The sequence below is a fragment of the Ixodes scapularis genome, unplaced genomic scaffold (genome assembly GCF_016920785.2).
Source record: "Ixodes scapularis isolate PalLabHiFi unplaced genomic scaffold, ASM1692078v2 PGA_scaffold1__304_contigs__length_218370807, whole genome shotgun sequence".
In the NCBI taxonomy this organism is placed as follows: Eukaryota; Metazoa; Arthropoda; class Arachnida; order Ixodida; family Ixodidae; genus Ixodes; species Ixodes scapularis.
Window position 1 is genome coordinate 91,396,825 of NW_024609846.1, and position 15,084 is coordinate 91,411,908.

General features: G+C 42.6%; 1 protein-coding gene across 1 annotated transcript in view; it reads left to right on the forward strand.

Annotated features, from left to right (window-relative positions):
• The first annotated feature begins 5,970 nt into the window (after positions 1-5,970).
• The window catches only part of LOC115320125 (neprilysin-1-like), a 96,866-nt gene continuing 87,752 nt past the window's right edge, over positions 5,971-15,084 (forward strand). Inside the window, exons 1-3 of the mRNA XM_042290840.1 lie at positions 5,971-6,043; positions 11,025-11,084; positions 11,164-11,325. Of these exons, the coding sequence (XP_042146774.1) occupies positions 5,971-6,043; positions 11,025-11,084; positions 11,164-11,325 (295 nt within the window). The remainder of the gene's footprint in view (positions 6,044-11,024; positions 11,085-11,163; positions 11,326-15,084) is intronic.

The window sequence follows — 15,084 nt, forward strand, 5'->3', positions numbered from 1 at the left end:
TTCAGTCAGCTATGGCCATCGCCCTTAGGTCCACGTTTAAAGAAAACAATGAACTACCTGCGGCGGTACGCTGGTAAACCCTGGTACCTAAGTTCAAGTGGATTTAGTGCAGAAACTACTTCAGACCACCGTCACGGGCCGCTGCCGCCATCATAAGCCTCAGTTCACGCACCCTCCCCCCCCCCCCCCTCACAAAAAAAAAGAGTTGTTTTATTTAAATTTTTCCTCTGTGGATAAAGAGGGCGTTCCGAACAGTCACCACCTGGCCGGTGCCCGTGTTCTAGCAGATCCGCGCAACTCAAAATCTGCTAGTAATTTTTTTTTCTTTTTGGTAAGAAAATAATGTATGCACATGAGTATGTCAGTTGTAAAGATTATTCTCGAGAGCGTGGAAGCAAAACAGGACCCGATTACACTTCGGTAAGATATGTCGACGAAGGCGTGGAGTATTGTTGTTAAGGCAAACTTGCTCTCATAATATCTCAAAGATTTTATTTATAACCAACCTAAACAAAATGCAACGTGATGTATAAAAACTGAATGCGTGTTTTCCCGAATTAAAAATGATGCTGAAGGAAGCGGAGAGTCAATATTATTTGTGCTATTTTCACATTTTGTCCTACTGGATTTTTTGCAACCAATTAATAGGTGATTCCCAGAAATCAGATCTTCGCGTAAATTAGTATCTGGAAGTCGGGAGAATGTACTTGCAGGACCATCACCACGTCATGGTGATCACATTTGATAATTTGTGCGGTGACATCTGAATTTGCTGATGATTTAAATGGATATGTATCGGATTTACTTTTCAGGCTAAGAAATAAAACACAAAGATTCTAAGAGACAAATTACGTTTCTTCGTTTGGAAAAACAACACTTGCGGCGATGTTTTCTTTAGTTTTTTATAGCAAGAAGGTTTCAATGCACGCTTAGGATGAGAACATGTGTTGCGAGATATTGCTTTTCGTCTTGCCGATGAAGGTTATTGCACGCCCTTAAGGCTTTTGACATTCTTGTTTGTACCTTATCTTGTTGTGGCATTTCTGAACTGTGATTCCTTAGTGGAGTTAAATAAAAAAGTGCGTCAAGCTTTTTTGTCGACGAGAACCAAACAGCGGAAGGACCTACTTTTGGAGCTTTGCGTTGCGGCCGCATAAGCAGCGTTGATTTTACTGCAGCCGTGAATACTCGGTGATTAGAGTCTAGCAAAAAAAAAAAAAAAAAATATGTTCCCTTTTATGTATAGAAACAATTCGTTTCCAGAAAGTACTTGCTGAAAACGTTCTGAAATATGTATGACAACAAAAAGATAATCCTATAGGCGCTTGCGGGCATAATTTATCTTGATCTTCCCTCAGCTAGTATACACGTTTTGTCTTATATAATCGTCCCATGTGCTTAGACCATAATACCGCCTTACAAACGTAAACAAAAAGAAAATACTGTCGAGTCGTGTGCTCGAGTTCAAAGGCAATAATTTAAAAATTTTGGAGATTTTGTTTGGTTGATATGCACTTCTGTTGCGGCCGGGAGTTCGCTCATATTTCGCCTAAACGGATAGTCGTCCAATCGGCCGGAAACCGAAGGAAAACATTTTTATTAAAGTTTTCAATAGACGATATGATAAAAAAATAGTTGGAAGCTGTTTGGCTTTTTTTTACATTTGCCGATGTATTACATCAAATAAAGTGTTTTCGCCTCGTAAAACATTCAGGCTGCTTGTGTTCCGACAAGACGTATGGCGGCGTTTACATCAATAGGAGAAAGTTTCTAATTAAACGGTAGTCTATAGCATAATTACGTTTACACTTGACAAGATTTTAAACGCTGTTTTTTAGTGGTTTGATGTATCAAACAATGAATTTTTTAGGTCTAAGAAACGTGTATAACATAACACAGTATTTTGCGCATAAAGCGATTTAAAACGTATAAACCTGATTTAAAATAATTTTGATTAAAAAATATCACTTAAATCAAAATAAATCTTACCTATTATAAACCAAATTTGAATGTGTGAACGTGCTTTATTGTACATTCCGCCTTACACAAAGCCGCAGCGGATGCTACGAGCCATCGAAGCCAATACAAGGCCGTGTGAGTCTTATGTGACCATCGCGAGGGAATGCAGTGACGTGTGAAGAGCGTGTCACGTGATACATTCACAGAGCCGGATTGATTGGGATGGCTGGTAGTGTGAAGTACGGTTAACCAAAAATATATATTTTATTTTATTTTATTTTTAATTATGACTGGCTATTGTTACACCACCATGCGGGAAACAAAATACCACACTTTTTTTAATTTCCTTAATTACAACTCTTTAAAAGTTTTTAGTTCCATACAAGCCTTGTAGTAGGAAATGTTCACGTCATTCGGAAACACGTAGACGGTAATGATCCGAGAGCGCACGGAAGGATACCAGAGCGCTTGGAGACCTGAGAACGCCCAGCTCTGGTTGGAACGACTAGCGGGTAGAACAAACGATAGCTGCCTTTTTCTCTATTTCACTCATTGAAAGGAGGATCGGAAGCCGAGTGGTCTACCGCACACCAGCTCGGAGCACCTAGAGCGAAAACTCGCGCTGCAGAACCCAGGAATCCTGGGTTCAATCCCCACCCCTGCCCGTTTCGATCTGGATGAGCATCGTACCGGCGTGCGATCATGTATCACTACTGCGTGGTGCACGTTAAAGACCCCAGGCTAGAGGTTGGACTGCACTGGCTAAATTGCTATCTACAGCTGAGAGACAAGTCGTTCATTAAAGGCAGACTAACTTTAAGGCTGTATAAACATACAAACAATTTTTGTTTTACTCGAAGAACACGTTAGAATGCGAGAGCCAAACACCGGGCGCCAGCGTTCTGCGTTCTAACGGGTTTAACGAGTGCGGTCGAGACGAAAGTTATAGGTAAGACTCCGACGTTCTGACTACGTAAGACGTAAGACGTTATACGTAAGACTCCGGCATAGCCTCCCGTATACTGACGAAGCCTGGCAGGTCACCACGAGAAGCGGCCGCCGAAATGGAAAATAAGGAGCGGCACACAACGGATGAAAGGAGAGTCACGTGACTGGCGCCCCGCTGCGGCGAGACGCCGAAACACACTTCTTCCGAGCGGACAAGCGTGTTTCGGGTCCTCGCCCTCCAAAAACTGTGCTCGGACGTGCAGGTTCCCTGAGAAATGGCTTTTTGATACTCTGTGCTACCAGACCCTCGCGCTCCAAGTCTGCGACCGGGCACCCTATGGCTCCGTCGTCGAACTGCTAGGCTTTGTGAGTATAGAGGAGGCTATGGCAGTGGAGACAAAGGCAGGTAGCTTTAGGTATTGCCACAAATAATCCTAACCAGACCTCAGTGTTCTGACGTCCCCGCGCTCTCTCGTCTCCTCCCCTCAGTGTATCGGCGCGTTGTAATATTCACAGTGCTGAGCAGAGGCGCGTAGATGTCGGTGAAATGGAATATAGACTCCAGATACACGCGCTGCCCGTAGCCGGAAGCAGAAAAAGACACGTCTAGAAAATTCGAATCCTAGGTTACTGAACATAAATGAAACAAACCACAGCACGCTGTGAATTTCTTGCGGCGGATGAATATAACGCTGCATGGACTCATTTATCACTGCCGCCTGATGTCTAAAGATCATGATCACGGTATGGCGCCTCTGCGTAGAGCCCCAAAAATGGTGTTTAGCAGACGCATTTTGATTTCACAGGGGCGCAAACCTCTCAATTCATTTTGTGACGGCAATGCGTCGAGGAATTATATTAGCAGATATAAAATCAGGAATTCATATAAACTGCAACATAGTACTCCAAGTTTTATTTTTATTTTAACTTAATCGGGGACCCTTAAAAGTTAAAGCTAAATAAAGTATTTTTATTACAAGTTTGAGGCCTCGTAAGATATTATTGAAAGCCAAATCGAAAGATGTAATTTCGCGAAGCTGTGAAGTATTATCTTTTTATTATTGTCCTTGGAAATCAACCACTCCTACGCCAATAGGTTTAGTAGCTGCTTATAATAAGTACCACAACTTGTCATAAGAAATATATGGGCTCTTCTACTGCGATATCCTCTTAAAGGGGTCATAAAACAAATTCGGGTTGGAATGATCATGAGTTTGCAGAGGCTTAATGGTCCTATTCTGGCTCAAGTATACTCGCACAAACGGCCACTGATACAAAAGCTTCTTTCTCGCGGTGAAATTGCGAGGATAAAAGTGGGGCTATTTATTTCAGTCTTGCTTTCGCAGAGTTCGACGACGTAATTGTGGGATTAAAACAACAAGCGTGACGGCAGTCGAGTGCGGTTCATGAATTCGACAGGAGAACTGTGCAAAGACTCGACTTCGGCTCGGAACATTAAATGCCTCGTCGGAGACTCGGGAGCGGTTCGTGTCCAGCAACTGCGGTGATAAGAAGAGCCGAAGTCTAACACTGCCTGGAGCTCAGCACGCCTTTTTCTACTTTGCTAACCGCAGCGCGTGTCTATGATTAACGTTGGCGGCATGGCCGCTTTTTTTTTCTCCTAGTTGAGGAGATAAAATGTGCTCATATTTCCTGAAATCATTTGGAGACTGCCATTGCATAGATAGAAAAAAACTAAAGCAACCTTATTAAGTTAGTAGTATTTAGCGAAAGTAGAAAAATCGTTTCATGGCTTCCTTAGCATGACAAGGAAGGGTAGTTGCACTACTGATTCATACGACTACTGACAACCCTATTTTATGTTTGGCGATATTTCTGGAATAAAATCGTGTTAAACGAGTAAAGCATTTTGAGAGACACTTTTCCTTTAATGTTTAAGGTTATGCCGTGGTATTTGACAGCACAAAAATACTTGGTGCCTTCCCCTTTTGGCTTCGGCATGTTGTTTTGCAAAGCGCGAGGCCCACACAAGCGCAGCAGCCTCCTGAGTCGTCTGCTAAGCTCAGTCGTACGCCTAACTCTATATGGGCGCGCGTGGACAGGGGAAGGGGCGGCGTGGCAAAACTACAACCGGACAGCCCTATAGTCTTCGTTCAGCGTACTTGCGGTAGACCACCAGTAGACTAAGCACTGATACCGGTCCCCATATCAAGAAACATTGAAGTTTCTCTGATTGTTCGTACGCCGCGCGAAGTAGTTCTTACAAGATTTGGTCATCGGAGGAAAGAGCAATGTTTCAGCATTTGAAACGTGTCCGTCTTGATAAGATAACACATGTATCTAATCTTAAGTTCACCTGCATGTATCTTAATTCTCCACATAAAGGGGAAAGCTAGTAATGCTTTGCTAGGAGCCGGGCTTTTTTTACTGCGGTTCTTGAAGTGAAAACGAGTATAGTGTTTTCATCTTTAGACTGGGTGGTTTAGATTTGTTTGCTCTGAACAGCAGTTAAAGGATTTGGTGTTCAATACTTGATTTGACGTTGGAATTTTCCGGGCACTATTCTCCACCATTTGATTCGAATGCGATTCGTGCTGACCTTTCACTGTTTGCCTGCACGCCTATAAAAAATATAAAAGATTTGCTCAAAATCACCAAGAAATACGTCATAATAAAAAAAACACTAATAAAAAAACTCTACAATCGTGAAAACACATTTAAATCCAGGAACACTTGCCATTTTAATGCTTCTCCCAAGAACGCAGATATATTTGCACTCGTTTAAAGGTTGTCTCACCAGATCCTTGTTGCCCTTTAAAGTCAAAACCAAAATGCATTGAATAAGCGCGCTGGACTCAGAACAGACCTTTTGAAGAATAGTTTCCAGTGGCTACTGGACGGGGAAACGTAAACGCTTTAAAGGTGCGTTACTCTTTATGCGATAGTTTTGCTGGAAACATAAAATAACAATCGAGCATTTTAGAATTTTGTAATATATTACGTACGCTCTTTTCATTTTTAGAAACCGTTCTATAAAAATCCAAGGAGCACCTCACTGAGCATTGGTTTTGGATATCACTTAGGTTTAAGAAACTTTTTGTCATGGATCGAAGGATAGCAGCACTGATCTTCGTGGTGACAGCATTCGCCAGTTCAAGGACTGCGGAAATCAATGGTATGATGCGTAAATTTGCAAGTAGACCGTGATGGTATTAACAACTATCATTTAGTTGTTCCACATTTAAACAAATAGCATTGAAGCGTATGTTGTTGCGTTTTTGAGAAACCGTTCTGTAACCAATGAGGCGAATAACTGCGAAGTAAATCCACACGTAATCTATTGTGAATCAAAGCGTCTACAACACAGAGCGTAACTTGTAATTCCAGGCTTTTTGCTTCGTGGTTCGTTCTTCGGCAAGTTTATTGGCCAGTGCAGCAGTATGTTTCACGGCAAACTATCATAAGGTAATTTAGATGACTCCCTGGCAGTTGTTTTGAAAGGCAAGTCAGTGACATGCACCAAGCTTGTCAGAAACAAAACATGATAGATATATCCGTTCTTTCGTGTGTCTGTCGTGAATGATGACTTCGACGATATTAACACAGTCGACGTTTGGTCCACCGAGTATCTTTTTTGTCCATTTTTGACATTCTTGAAGTAACATCGGGTGAATCGGATGATGTAAATCATTAGTCAGGTGATATGGAGAGCACACTTTGTTACCAGAGTGTTCATGGCCTTTGGACGAAATCATTTGAATTTATGTTTGAAATTGCAGCCAATTCATACGCCATTTTTGCCTTACTGAGACTTGTGTAGAGGACAGTATCCTAGTTCTCAATATTTGCTTCCGTGTTACTCAGTATTTCGAAAATGCCGTTATTATGTTAGCAATGGACCGAGATACAGAGGCGGTGTTCTAACGGCTGGGGACGTATCTCTGCTTTCAATGCGAAAATATACATAACTGTCAGTCACACTCGGAATGTGTACGGATCCGGGCTACGTCGTGCGACGCGGTTAATTGTTTTATTCGAAATTACTATTTTCAGCCACACACTGACTCGGAAGTTGTTCACGTCATTTAAAAAAAATTAGAACAATATCTGGACGTAACGAAGGTTCGTGTGCAATTATATGGCCATTTTAACCAGCAAGGCCTTAATTGGCTGGAAGGTTATAACTCGGTGGAGCATGATGTCAGCAGCTTGAAAGTCGCAAGCCTTTTGAATTTTATTTATCATAATGATTTTGAACTTCGGGACACTATCCAGAATGTAGCGGGAAATATTCTCGACATTGCATTAGTGTCTTTGCCAATCTATTTTATTTTGTCTATCGCCGACCCTTAAATGAATACTTATTGCAGAGTAGTGGTGAGAACCTTAATATATATAAATAACTTCAGTGCTATGGCTTCAAGTCGATCCTGAATGAAGAGTGAGATGGTACAGCTGTTGAAGCTCTTACAAAAGTAGTATTGAGCGCAATCGACAGCTCTGTGGCTAAGCTAAGCTGAGCTGACATGAGCCGCTGCTTGCAACGCAAGCTTTGTTATCAGTAACTCTTTAAAAATTCGGGGCCGGACAAGTAGTACGCCAAATTTAGTGATGTCGTACTTCGGCAAAGGGCTCTTTAGACGAGACGAAGGTTTGCATTTTGCTAGGCTTGAGTCCGATATGTATACCAGGCCCAAAATTGTTGCGAAATGTGCACCGTCAAAAAGAAGCGAGCTGGCAAAGTGGTCCGAATACAAAATGGCTCTGTTTATACAAGTGGTCTATGCAAAATTGCCGACGCATTTGCAGAACATTTTAAATCCTGTTTTTTGTCTGTAGCAGTCCGTGGCGAAAGCTCAACGTGCCTAGGCAAATCCAAATTTCTATCTTTTATCCCCACTGATGAAGTCGAAATGAAGGAAACCATTCGTAGTATGAAATTTAAACTGCCTGCTAGCGCAGATGAAATTCCCAGTTTTATTTTAGAAGTGTGTGCTGAGAGCATATTTTAATTCATCACTACGTACTGGAATATTTACATCTGTCTGAAAACGCTCTGTAGTTCTTGCGATTCACAAATCAGGCGTTCCTAACATTGTAAACTATCGCCCGTTTAATTACTCTGCATTTTTATGAAAGGTCGTACACACGTCTCGACTGCTACTCCAGCCAAAAGATAAGCCTGAAGAGCATGCGTGTTTGAAGGGCACATCAGTGGATACGAAACTATGCTCTTTGTTATATTGCACAGATCCGTTCGTTCGTGACCGGGAGCATGTTGATGATTTAGACACGTTGACATGTTTAAATCAATAGATAAGGATAAGGGATAGTCCAACGCATTAACGGACCCCCAATCAAAAGCTTAAAAGAATGTGCATGGACAAACTTCATTATTGGGACAAATATTTAGCACCCTTCTCTTCGTGTACCGTGAGGTTCTTCAGGCAAGTATGGAATTCTCCCTATTTGAATTCATCTACGGCCACCATTTTAGAGGTCTCTCAGTGCCAAAGGTAATGTGGGTCGCAGACCACATAAGCTCCAATGTCCGAGCAACGTACAGCTGCGTGCTTGATTTCAGACACAAGCTGAAACAAGCCACTGAGTTAGTGTAGGAGAAACTGCAGGAATCTCAGCGAAAGCAGAGCAAATCCTTCAATAAGAAGGCAAAAGAATGACAGCTAAAAGCGGGAGGACGAGCGTTGATCATTTTGCCTAGCAGCAGTAACAAGCTGTTGATAAGTAGAAAAGTCCATACTTGATGGTAGAGAAGAAGATGGATGTGTACTACGTTCTAGACTCCGGTCACACGCGCAAGCTGTTTCACGTCTATATGTTGAAAGGATGTGAGGAACGAGCAGTTTAAACAGCCAGCAAGGTGCATGTCAACGCATATGTTGCAATCGAGTATTGTGATGATAGAAAGGAGCTTCCCTGAATGAGCGTCAGGAGGACCCAGGGACCAGAAAATGTCACCCGGTCAGAACCGTTAACCTAGGAGCAGGGCACTGAGGTGAACGAGCTCGTCCACCGATACAAAATGTGTTATTCGATTTGTTGGGTAAAAAGAACCTTCTGTAGTTTTAGTTACATGTGTCCACTACCGTGAAGACACTAGAGTACTTGATTCCTTTTGCAATCGGGAAGGTAATCAAAACCGAAGTTCAAGTGATGTTCAAGTTGGGGGTGATTGAGAGATCGACTTCCGCCTACAATTCTCCCCTCGTCGTTGTACGGAAGTCAGATATACGGAAGTTAAATTTAACAGCCTGCTGGCTTTAAATGAGGGACCCATCTAGGCAGGAAATGTTTATTTTGCAAACTGGACTTATCCAAAAGATATAGGCGAATCTTTTTATCGACGGATTCCAAGGCCAAGACGGCATTTTTGACTGAGACGGGGTTTACCAGTTTAGGTTTGAGCCCTTCGGAATTAAGGCGGCATCAGTCGTATTTAATCGGCTTATGAGTACCTTGCTGGCAGACATCCCAACAGTACAGCACTATATCGACGAATCGCTAAGAGCAACCAAAGCTTGGGAGTAGCGCCTAGCCGCGTGGGAAAAAAAATATCTAAGCGAATGCGGCGCACCGGAATCACGGTGAAACTCAGAAAATTCGAAATTGGAAGAAATAGAATAACGTTTTCGGGCCATGAAATGGAGAATAAAAAGTAAGGCCTCAGTCGCAAACTTTGTAGGAGATCAATTGCGGTGACCGACCCCGGACCAAGAAGCAAGTTAGCATATTTCTCGGATTGACGCGATACTTCCGCCGATTCATCCCCAACTATGTCGAGGTGGACCATTAGTTAAACAGTAGCGGAAGGATGTGCACGTCGAAACCAAAAGCGACCAAATTGAAACAACATAATGGTGGCCAGGGCGTCAGTGTCCTCTATCCGCCGATCAGGCAACTACTTAGATGAAAAGGTCTATACATTTATTCTACTCCATAGAAAACACAGTTTTGAAACGAAAATCTATATGGCTCTCCAAATCACAAAAGATTACCGAAGACGGAAGGAAGGGGATAAGGGGAGCACCTCCTCACTTTGTCTCCCGTGAAACTCCCGCGGTTGGGCACGAGGGCGACAGGATGCCGCACAGGCATATATTGACCGATCTTTTCTTCTTACTTCAACGCCAGCATCATTCGCGAAGGGAGGCCTTTTGACCCCCATTCCCCCTCCGCGTATGATAATAACTCGCTACCAACGTTACTAGTAGTGCCACTAAATAAGCTGCGCTTCAGACTAACTACACTTGACCATATTGTTGCTTAAAATCATGGTTGCCAGTTATCTAAAGCCTTATCTGAAAGCACAGAAAACGCTTTTCCGTCCTCCACAAATGTTTTAACAGTTTGCGACAGGGTAAAGAAATATTACATGAGCTTCCTAACACCGAATCTAATACTGAGGAAGTCGCACTTTTGAATTATGACGATCGGCAGTTGTGCCGATCGTCATGCATCAAAATGGTGGCGCCCACAACAATGTCGGCGAACAGAGTGCCGAAACTCTAAGCGCAGCTCATTTAATGGCTCCAGTTACTATGTAGCGTTGGTAGTGAGTCACCGAAGCCGGTGTGACAATGTCATGTTATTTAATGGTCACAAGGTCGCAAAACAACACCCTTTCTGCAAGCTTTTTTTTTTTTCTACGTTTGTTTTTAGTATGACGGATATCATACTGAACAACAACAAGGGCACATTTCAAACGCCGGCGATAAATTTATAATTGAAATGCGCCAGCCAGGCAAGACGAGTATTTCCGAAAGTAAGGTTTTTTAAGTATTAAATTGTTAATTATTACTTTACATTGTCCACATGACCTACTCCCCGGAACTTTATCCTAGGGTAATATTTCTTAATTATAATTGCTCTTTCAAGTATACACGGTTGTTCGTAAAATCTCCTGTATGTATAGACGTTTGCAAGTGCGATTTCCGGGCGCTGTCATCTTGGTGGTGGTGTGGGTAGATCGTCTGGTAGTCAATTACTGCTGAAGCGCACACACGGTTTTCAGACTGGCGCTCAAACAAAACGTTATTCTTACACGGTGGCCAGACTAGCTTTCGAAGTGCGGCTGCTTGCAAACGTCTATAGCAGTAGAAAATGTCTCTAAATAAGACTGCGCGACAATATTTCAGATCCCGTGAAGCAGGATCCCCATGATAATGTATGCGAAACGCCTGAGTGTAAAGAGATGGGTAAGAACAAACTTCTTTTTTGCCGCGGGATAATCCCACTAGATTTATATAATCTGAAATGTATTTTATACTCTTACAGGCATAAAGCTTAGCCGTGCAGTTGACAGAAGTAAAAATCCATGTGATGATTTTTATGATTATGTGTGCAAAAATTGGAAGCAAGACAACACCATTCCGCCATATTTGCCTAGCTATGGACATATATGGTTAGTACGAGAGGAACTGTCCAAAAGACTTAAAGGTAATTTTGATCTTTAACACAGCTATAGTTGCGTGACTAAAGTGGAAGAACTAGCTACTACTATTATATTTAACTGATGCCTAAAATTGCTACAATTTTTTAATACTAAATATACAAATTATTGTATCTAGGTTAAAGGAAAACGCGTGTGATGTCTTAGGTATGCTCACTATTGGTAAGAAAAAATTTAATTTCTGACTTTAATCAAAATAAAAACGTGAAATTTCTGACTTTAACACCAGCATGCTTAGGTCACGTTGACATGTATTTTCAAAACAAAGGTTTAAAAAAAATTATTGTACGCGTTTCTATTATCACAGACCTTCTATTGCATACTTAATATCACAAGCAATAGCTAACCTAAAATTTAAGCAAATGGGGTGTAAATGAGAAATGGGCTAAGCTTCGCCGCGACATAAGAAGAAAGAAAAAAAATGCTAGTCTAAGATTTTGTTACCTGTGAGACTTGCGATCAAAGCGAAGGATGATGATCCAAAGACTCTCTTTCCCAATCAGCAATGCTTGCTTATCTTCCATTGTGGCGATGAAACATCATTTCTGCCGAGGTCCCACTTGGCGTGCGTCCTGTATTCACTAGAAGTGAGCTTTATTTCGGTGTTTAAAAAACACTTTCAAATCATACGAAAGATAGGGGTGCGATATCTTTCGGTACTTTGCGAACATGCATGTTCTCAAAGTGCTATCATGAGAGCCCTTTTAGAGACGGACGAGAGGGGAGAACCAACAATATGTGCTAACTTCAACTTTTTAATATTCAGAAAGACATATTTTGTGCCATTGCGCCACTCAATTTATACTCTGGCCTGCCGCGGTTCCCAAGAATTGGGTCACTTTAACATAAATTTTATCAGGTCTGTCTCTATATTTTAGCAAACGGTCGCCTTGCTCCACTACCGCACACCCAGAGCCTTTGAAGCATGCTTTTAAACGCGCACCCGAGTGATACCATGTCTAGTTGGGTACAAACGCCATCATCGTCATCCCACAAAGGCACAGTTTCGGTCTCGGTCTCAAATTGAAAAAAAAAAAAATGAAATTCTTATTGTAGCATAAATATTAAACAAACAAAAAAAACCCTTTTTTTTGACGATCATTTTATTTTAGGGATGCATGTCCTAACCGAGTAGAAAAAAAAAAAGCTTTCTTTCCTAGCTTGAGTGTCCTTTTAAAAAATGACCGCATCTCATCAAGGTGAATGATGTTGATTTGGGCGAAGCTGGCGGTGCTGATGATGCTGATTTTGTTCATAGGTAATGCTGATGGTGCTCATTTTTTTATTGGTCATAGGTAGTGCTGAGTTTCGGGTTGCGTTTCGACTTCATTATTACTGCTTTATGGTCGGTGAAATGCAGAGCCAGTGGTTCTTCTAGCGAATCAACTTGGATCCGCTAGAAGCCGTGGGAAGGCATCTCCACTTCTTAAGTCAACAGTTTATGTCAGAAAGAGAATGTGCGTTATGGAACGTGGTTATATACGCATTTGAGCATTTTCCCGCAGCGCCCTCTCGTGTATAAACGTTGAGCCAATGCATGCAAGGTTTAACGCGATTATATACGCATTTGACCGCAGCACCCTCTCCTGTATAGACGTTAAGCGGCTACATGCAACGTTTCATCCATGACATCCCCAGCTCTTGAGCTACTACCATATATCAGAGCCTCCTACTCGTCCCGCAGTCGTTGCCGAGTGGTTAGACGATGGACTAGAAAATCAATGGGGTCTCCCCGCAGAAGTGTAGTAAGTTGGGCGAGTTGGTATGATGACATGATGAACAGAACAGCGCACACAAAGACAAGGACAGAGAAAAGGAACATGCAGGACACACAAGCGCTGACTCGCAACTGAATTTATACACAAAAGAAAGAAGAAGAAACCGTTCTCAAAGACACGCAGGGCACGCAGTGCTTATGACACGCGACCCAACACCATCTAACTGCAATGTCTTTGCCCCATAGTCCTTTCTAAAAACAAGGTTTCAGTGTTTAGTAGTGTCACTGATGGGTGGCTGACGCAGCAGTCCCCCAGGCTGTTGATGCAATGTGCTTCTAAGATTTCGCGAGTTGTCTTGTGTCGATAGTGTCCAATTATTGTTGTGCCTTTTAGAATCGGAGCACACGAGCAGGAATTGCAGTGAACGGGAAGGTGACCACCCACCGTAGATTTTAGTGAACGATCATGCTCGAGAAGGCGATCGTTTAGGCACCGTCCGGTTTGGCCCACATAGCTTTTACCACACGTTAATGGGATTTTGTACACCACGCCAATTGAACATGGCACATAAGGGTGGCTGTGGCGTTTCTGGCACTTGCCTTTGTTGAGGTTATCCGCTATCGAGCGAACCTTTGAACAGATTTGCGCCATTCTTTTTGGAGCCGAAAACACCACAGGCACATCGTACCTTTGGGCTGCTCTTTTTAAATTATGAGAGGTTTTGTGCATGTATGGTACAACAACCTTTCGTTTCTGTGGATCTCGAGGTTTCCTTCTCCGAATCCCTTTAGTCTTGCGTACTAAGACCGCCACCACCTCGTTTAAGACCTGTGATGGAAAGCCCGACTTTTGGAGTCTCTCAACTTGAGCATTAAAACTTTCCCGAACAGTGTGAAAGCAGGACTTCGTAAGTGCAGCCCCAAGTATAGTAACCGCAATCCCCCTTTTAACAACTTTCGAATGTGCGGATGTGTAGTGAAGGATGCCCTTTTTTGACCTAGGAGAGAAACTCCAGCAGATATGGTTTGTATGAAGAGATAACGAAAGGTCCAGGAACTGTAACTTTCCGTCCGAATGTTTTTCAACAGTGAATTTAAGACCAAAGCCGCACCTGGAAAATACGCTCATAACCTTATCAACGTAATCACCTTCAACAGACTTGGGATACACTAGCAAAAAATCGTCAACGTATCGGAACACCTTTGACACTTCTGATGTGCTAAGGGCACCTTCAATAGCTCTATCAACACTTGCTAGAAAAATATCACTAAGAACGGGGGCCACGCATGATCCTATGCACACACCTGACCGCTGCGTAAAGGTACCATTGTTCCAGCCAACGATCATAGAGTTCAAATAGAATTGCAGAAGTTCTAGAAAGCCTTCTAAAGAAACACCACTAGAGTTTCTGAAGGAGAGCTCCCCTTGCTCTTCAATGCAGGACTTGACTGAGGCAAGTAATGCGTGGTGTGGAAGAGAATAAAAAAGGTCTTGCACGTCAACACTGAACACAGAGTGGTTGTTGAAATTATTGTTCTTGAAAGCTTCCACTACTGCTTCAGAATTGCTGACTAAAAAGGGGTCCTCGATTTGCAAACCTGATAGGTGTTTTTGAAGAAAGCCCGCCATCTGGCGCTGCCACGTGCCTCTCTCAGTGATGATGGCACGGAATGGGCAGGCTTCCTTATGGGTTTTCACACTAAAGAACACCTCAAGGTTAAGCCCTGTTGCTTTCTTGATGTTTCCGGACAAGCTTGTCAAGGAATGGCGTTCACAGAGCTTTAATGCCTGCGCCTTAATCTGCTTGGGGGACACTTGTACCCGCTTGAAGTTCTTGCTCATGGCGGTACAGGCTTTTTCTTTAAAGTGTTCTTCAGGCATCAATACAAAAGATCCTTCCTTATCAGCCTGTAAAACGCGAAGGTGATTATCGGTCAAAAAAGAAATCAGAGGACGGGGATCATAGGTATGTCTAGGCCGAGTATGGCTGCCACCGAGAGCGTCAACACATTCATGAATACAACGCGG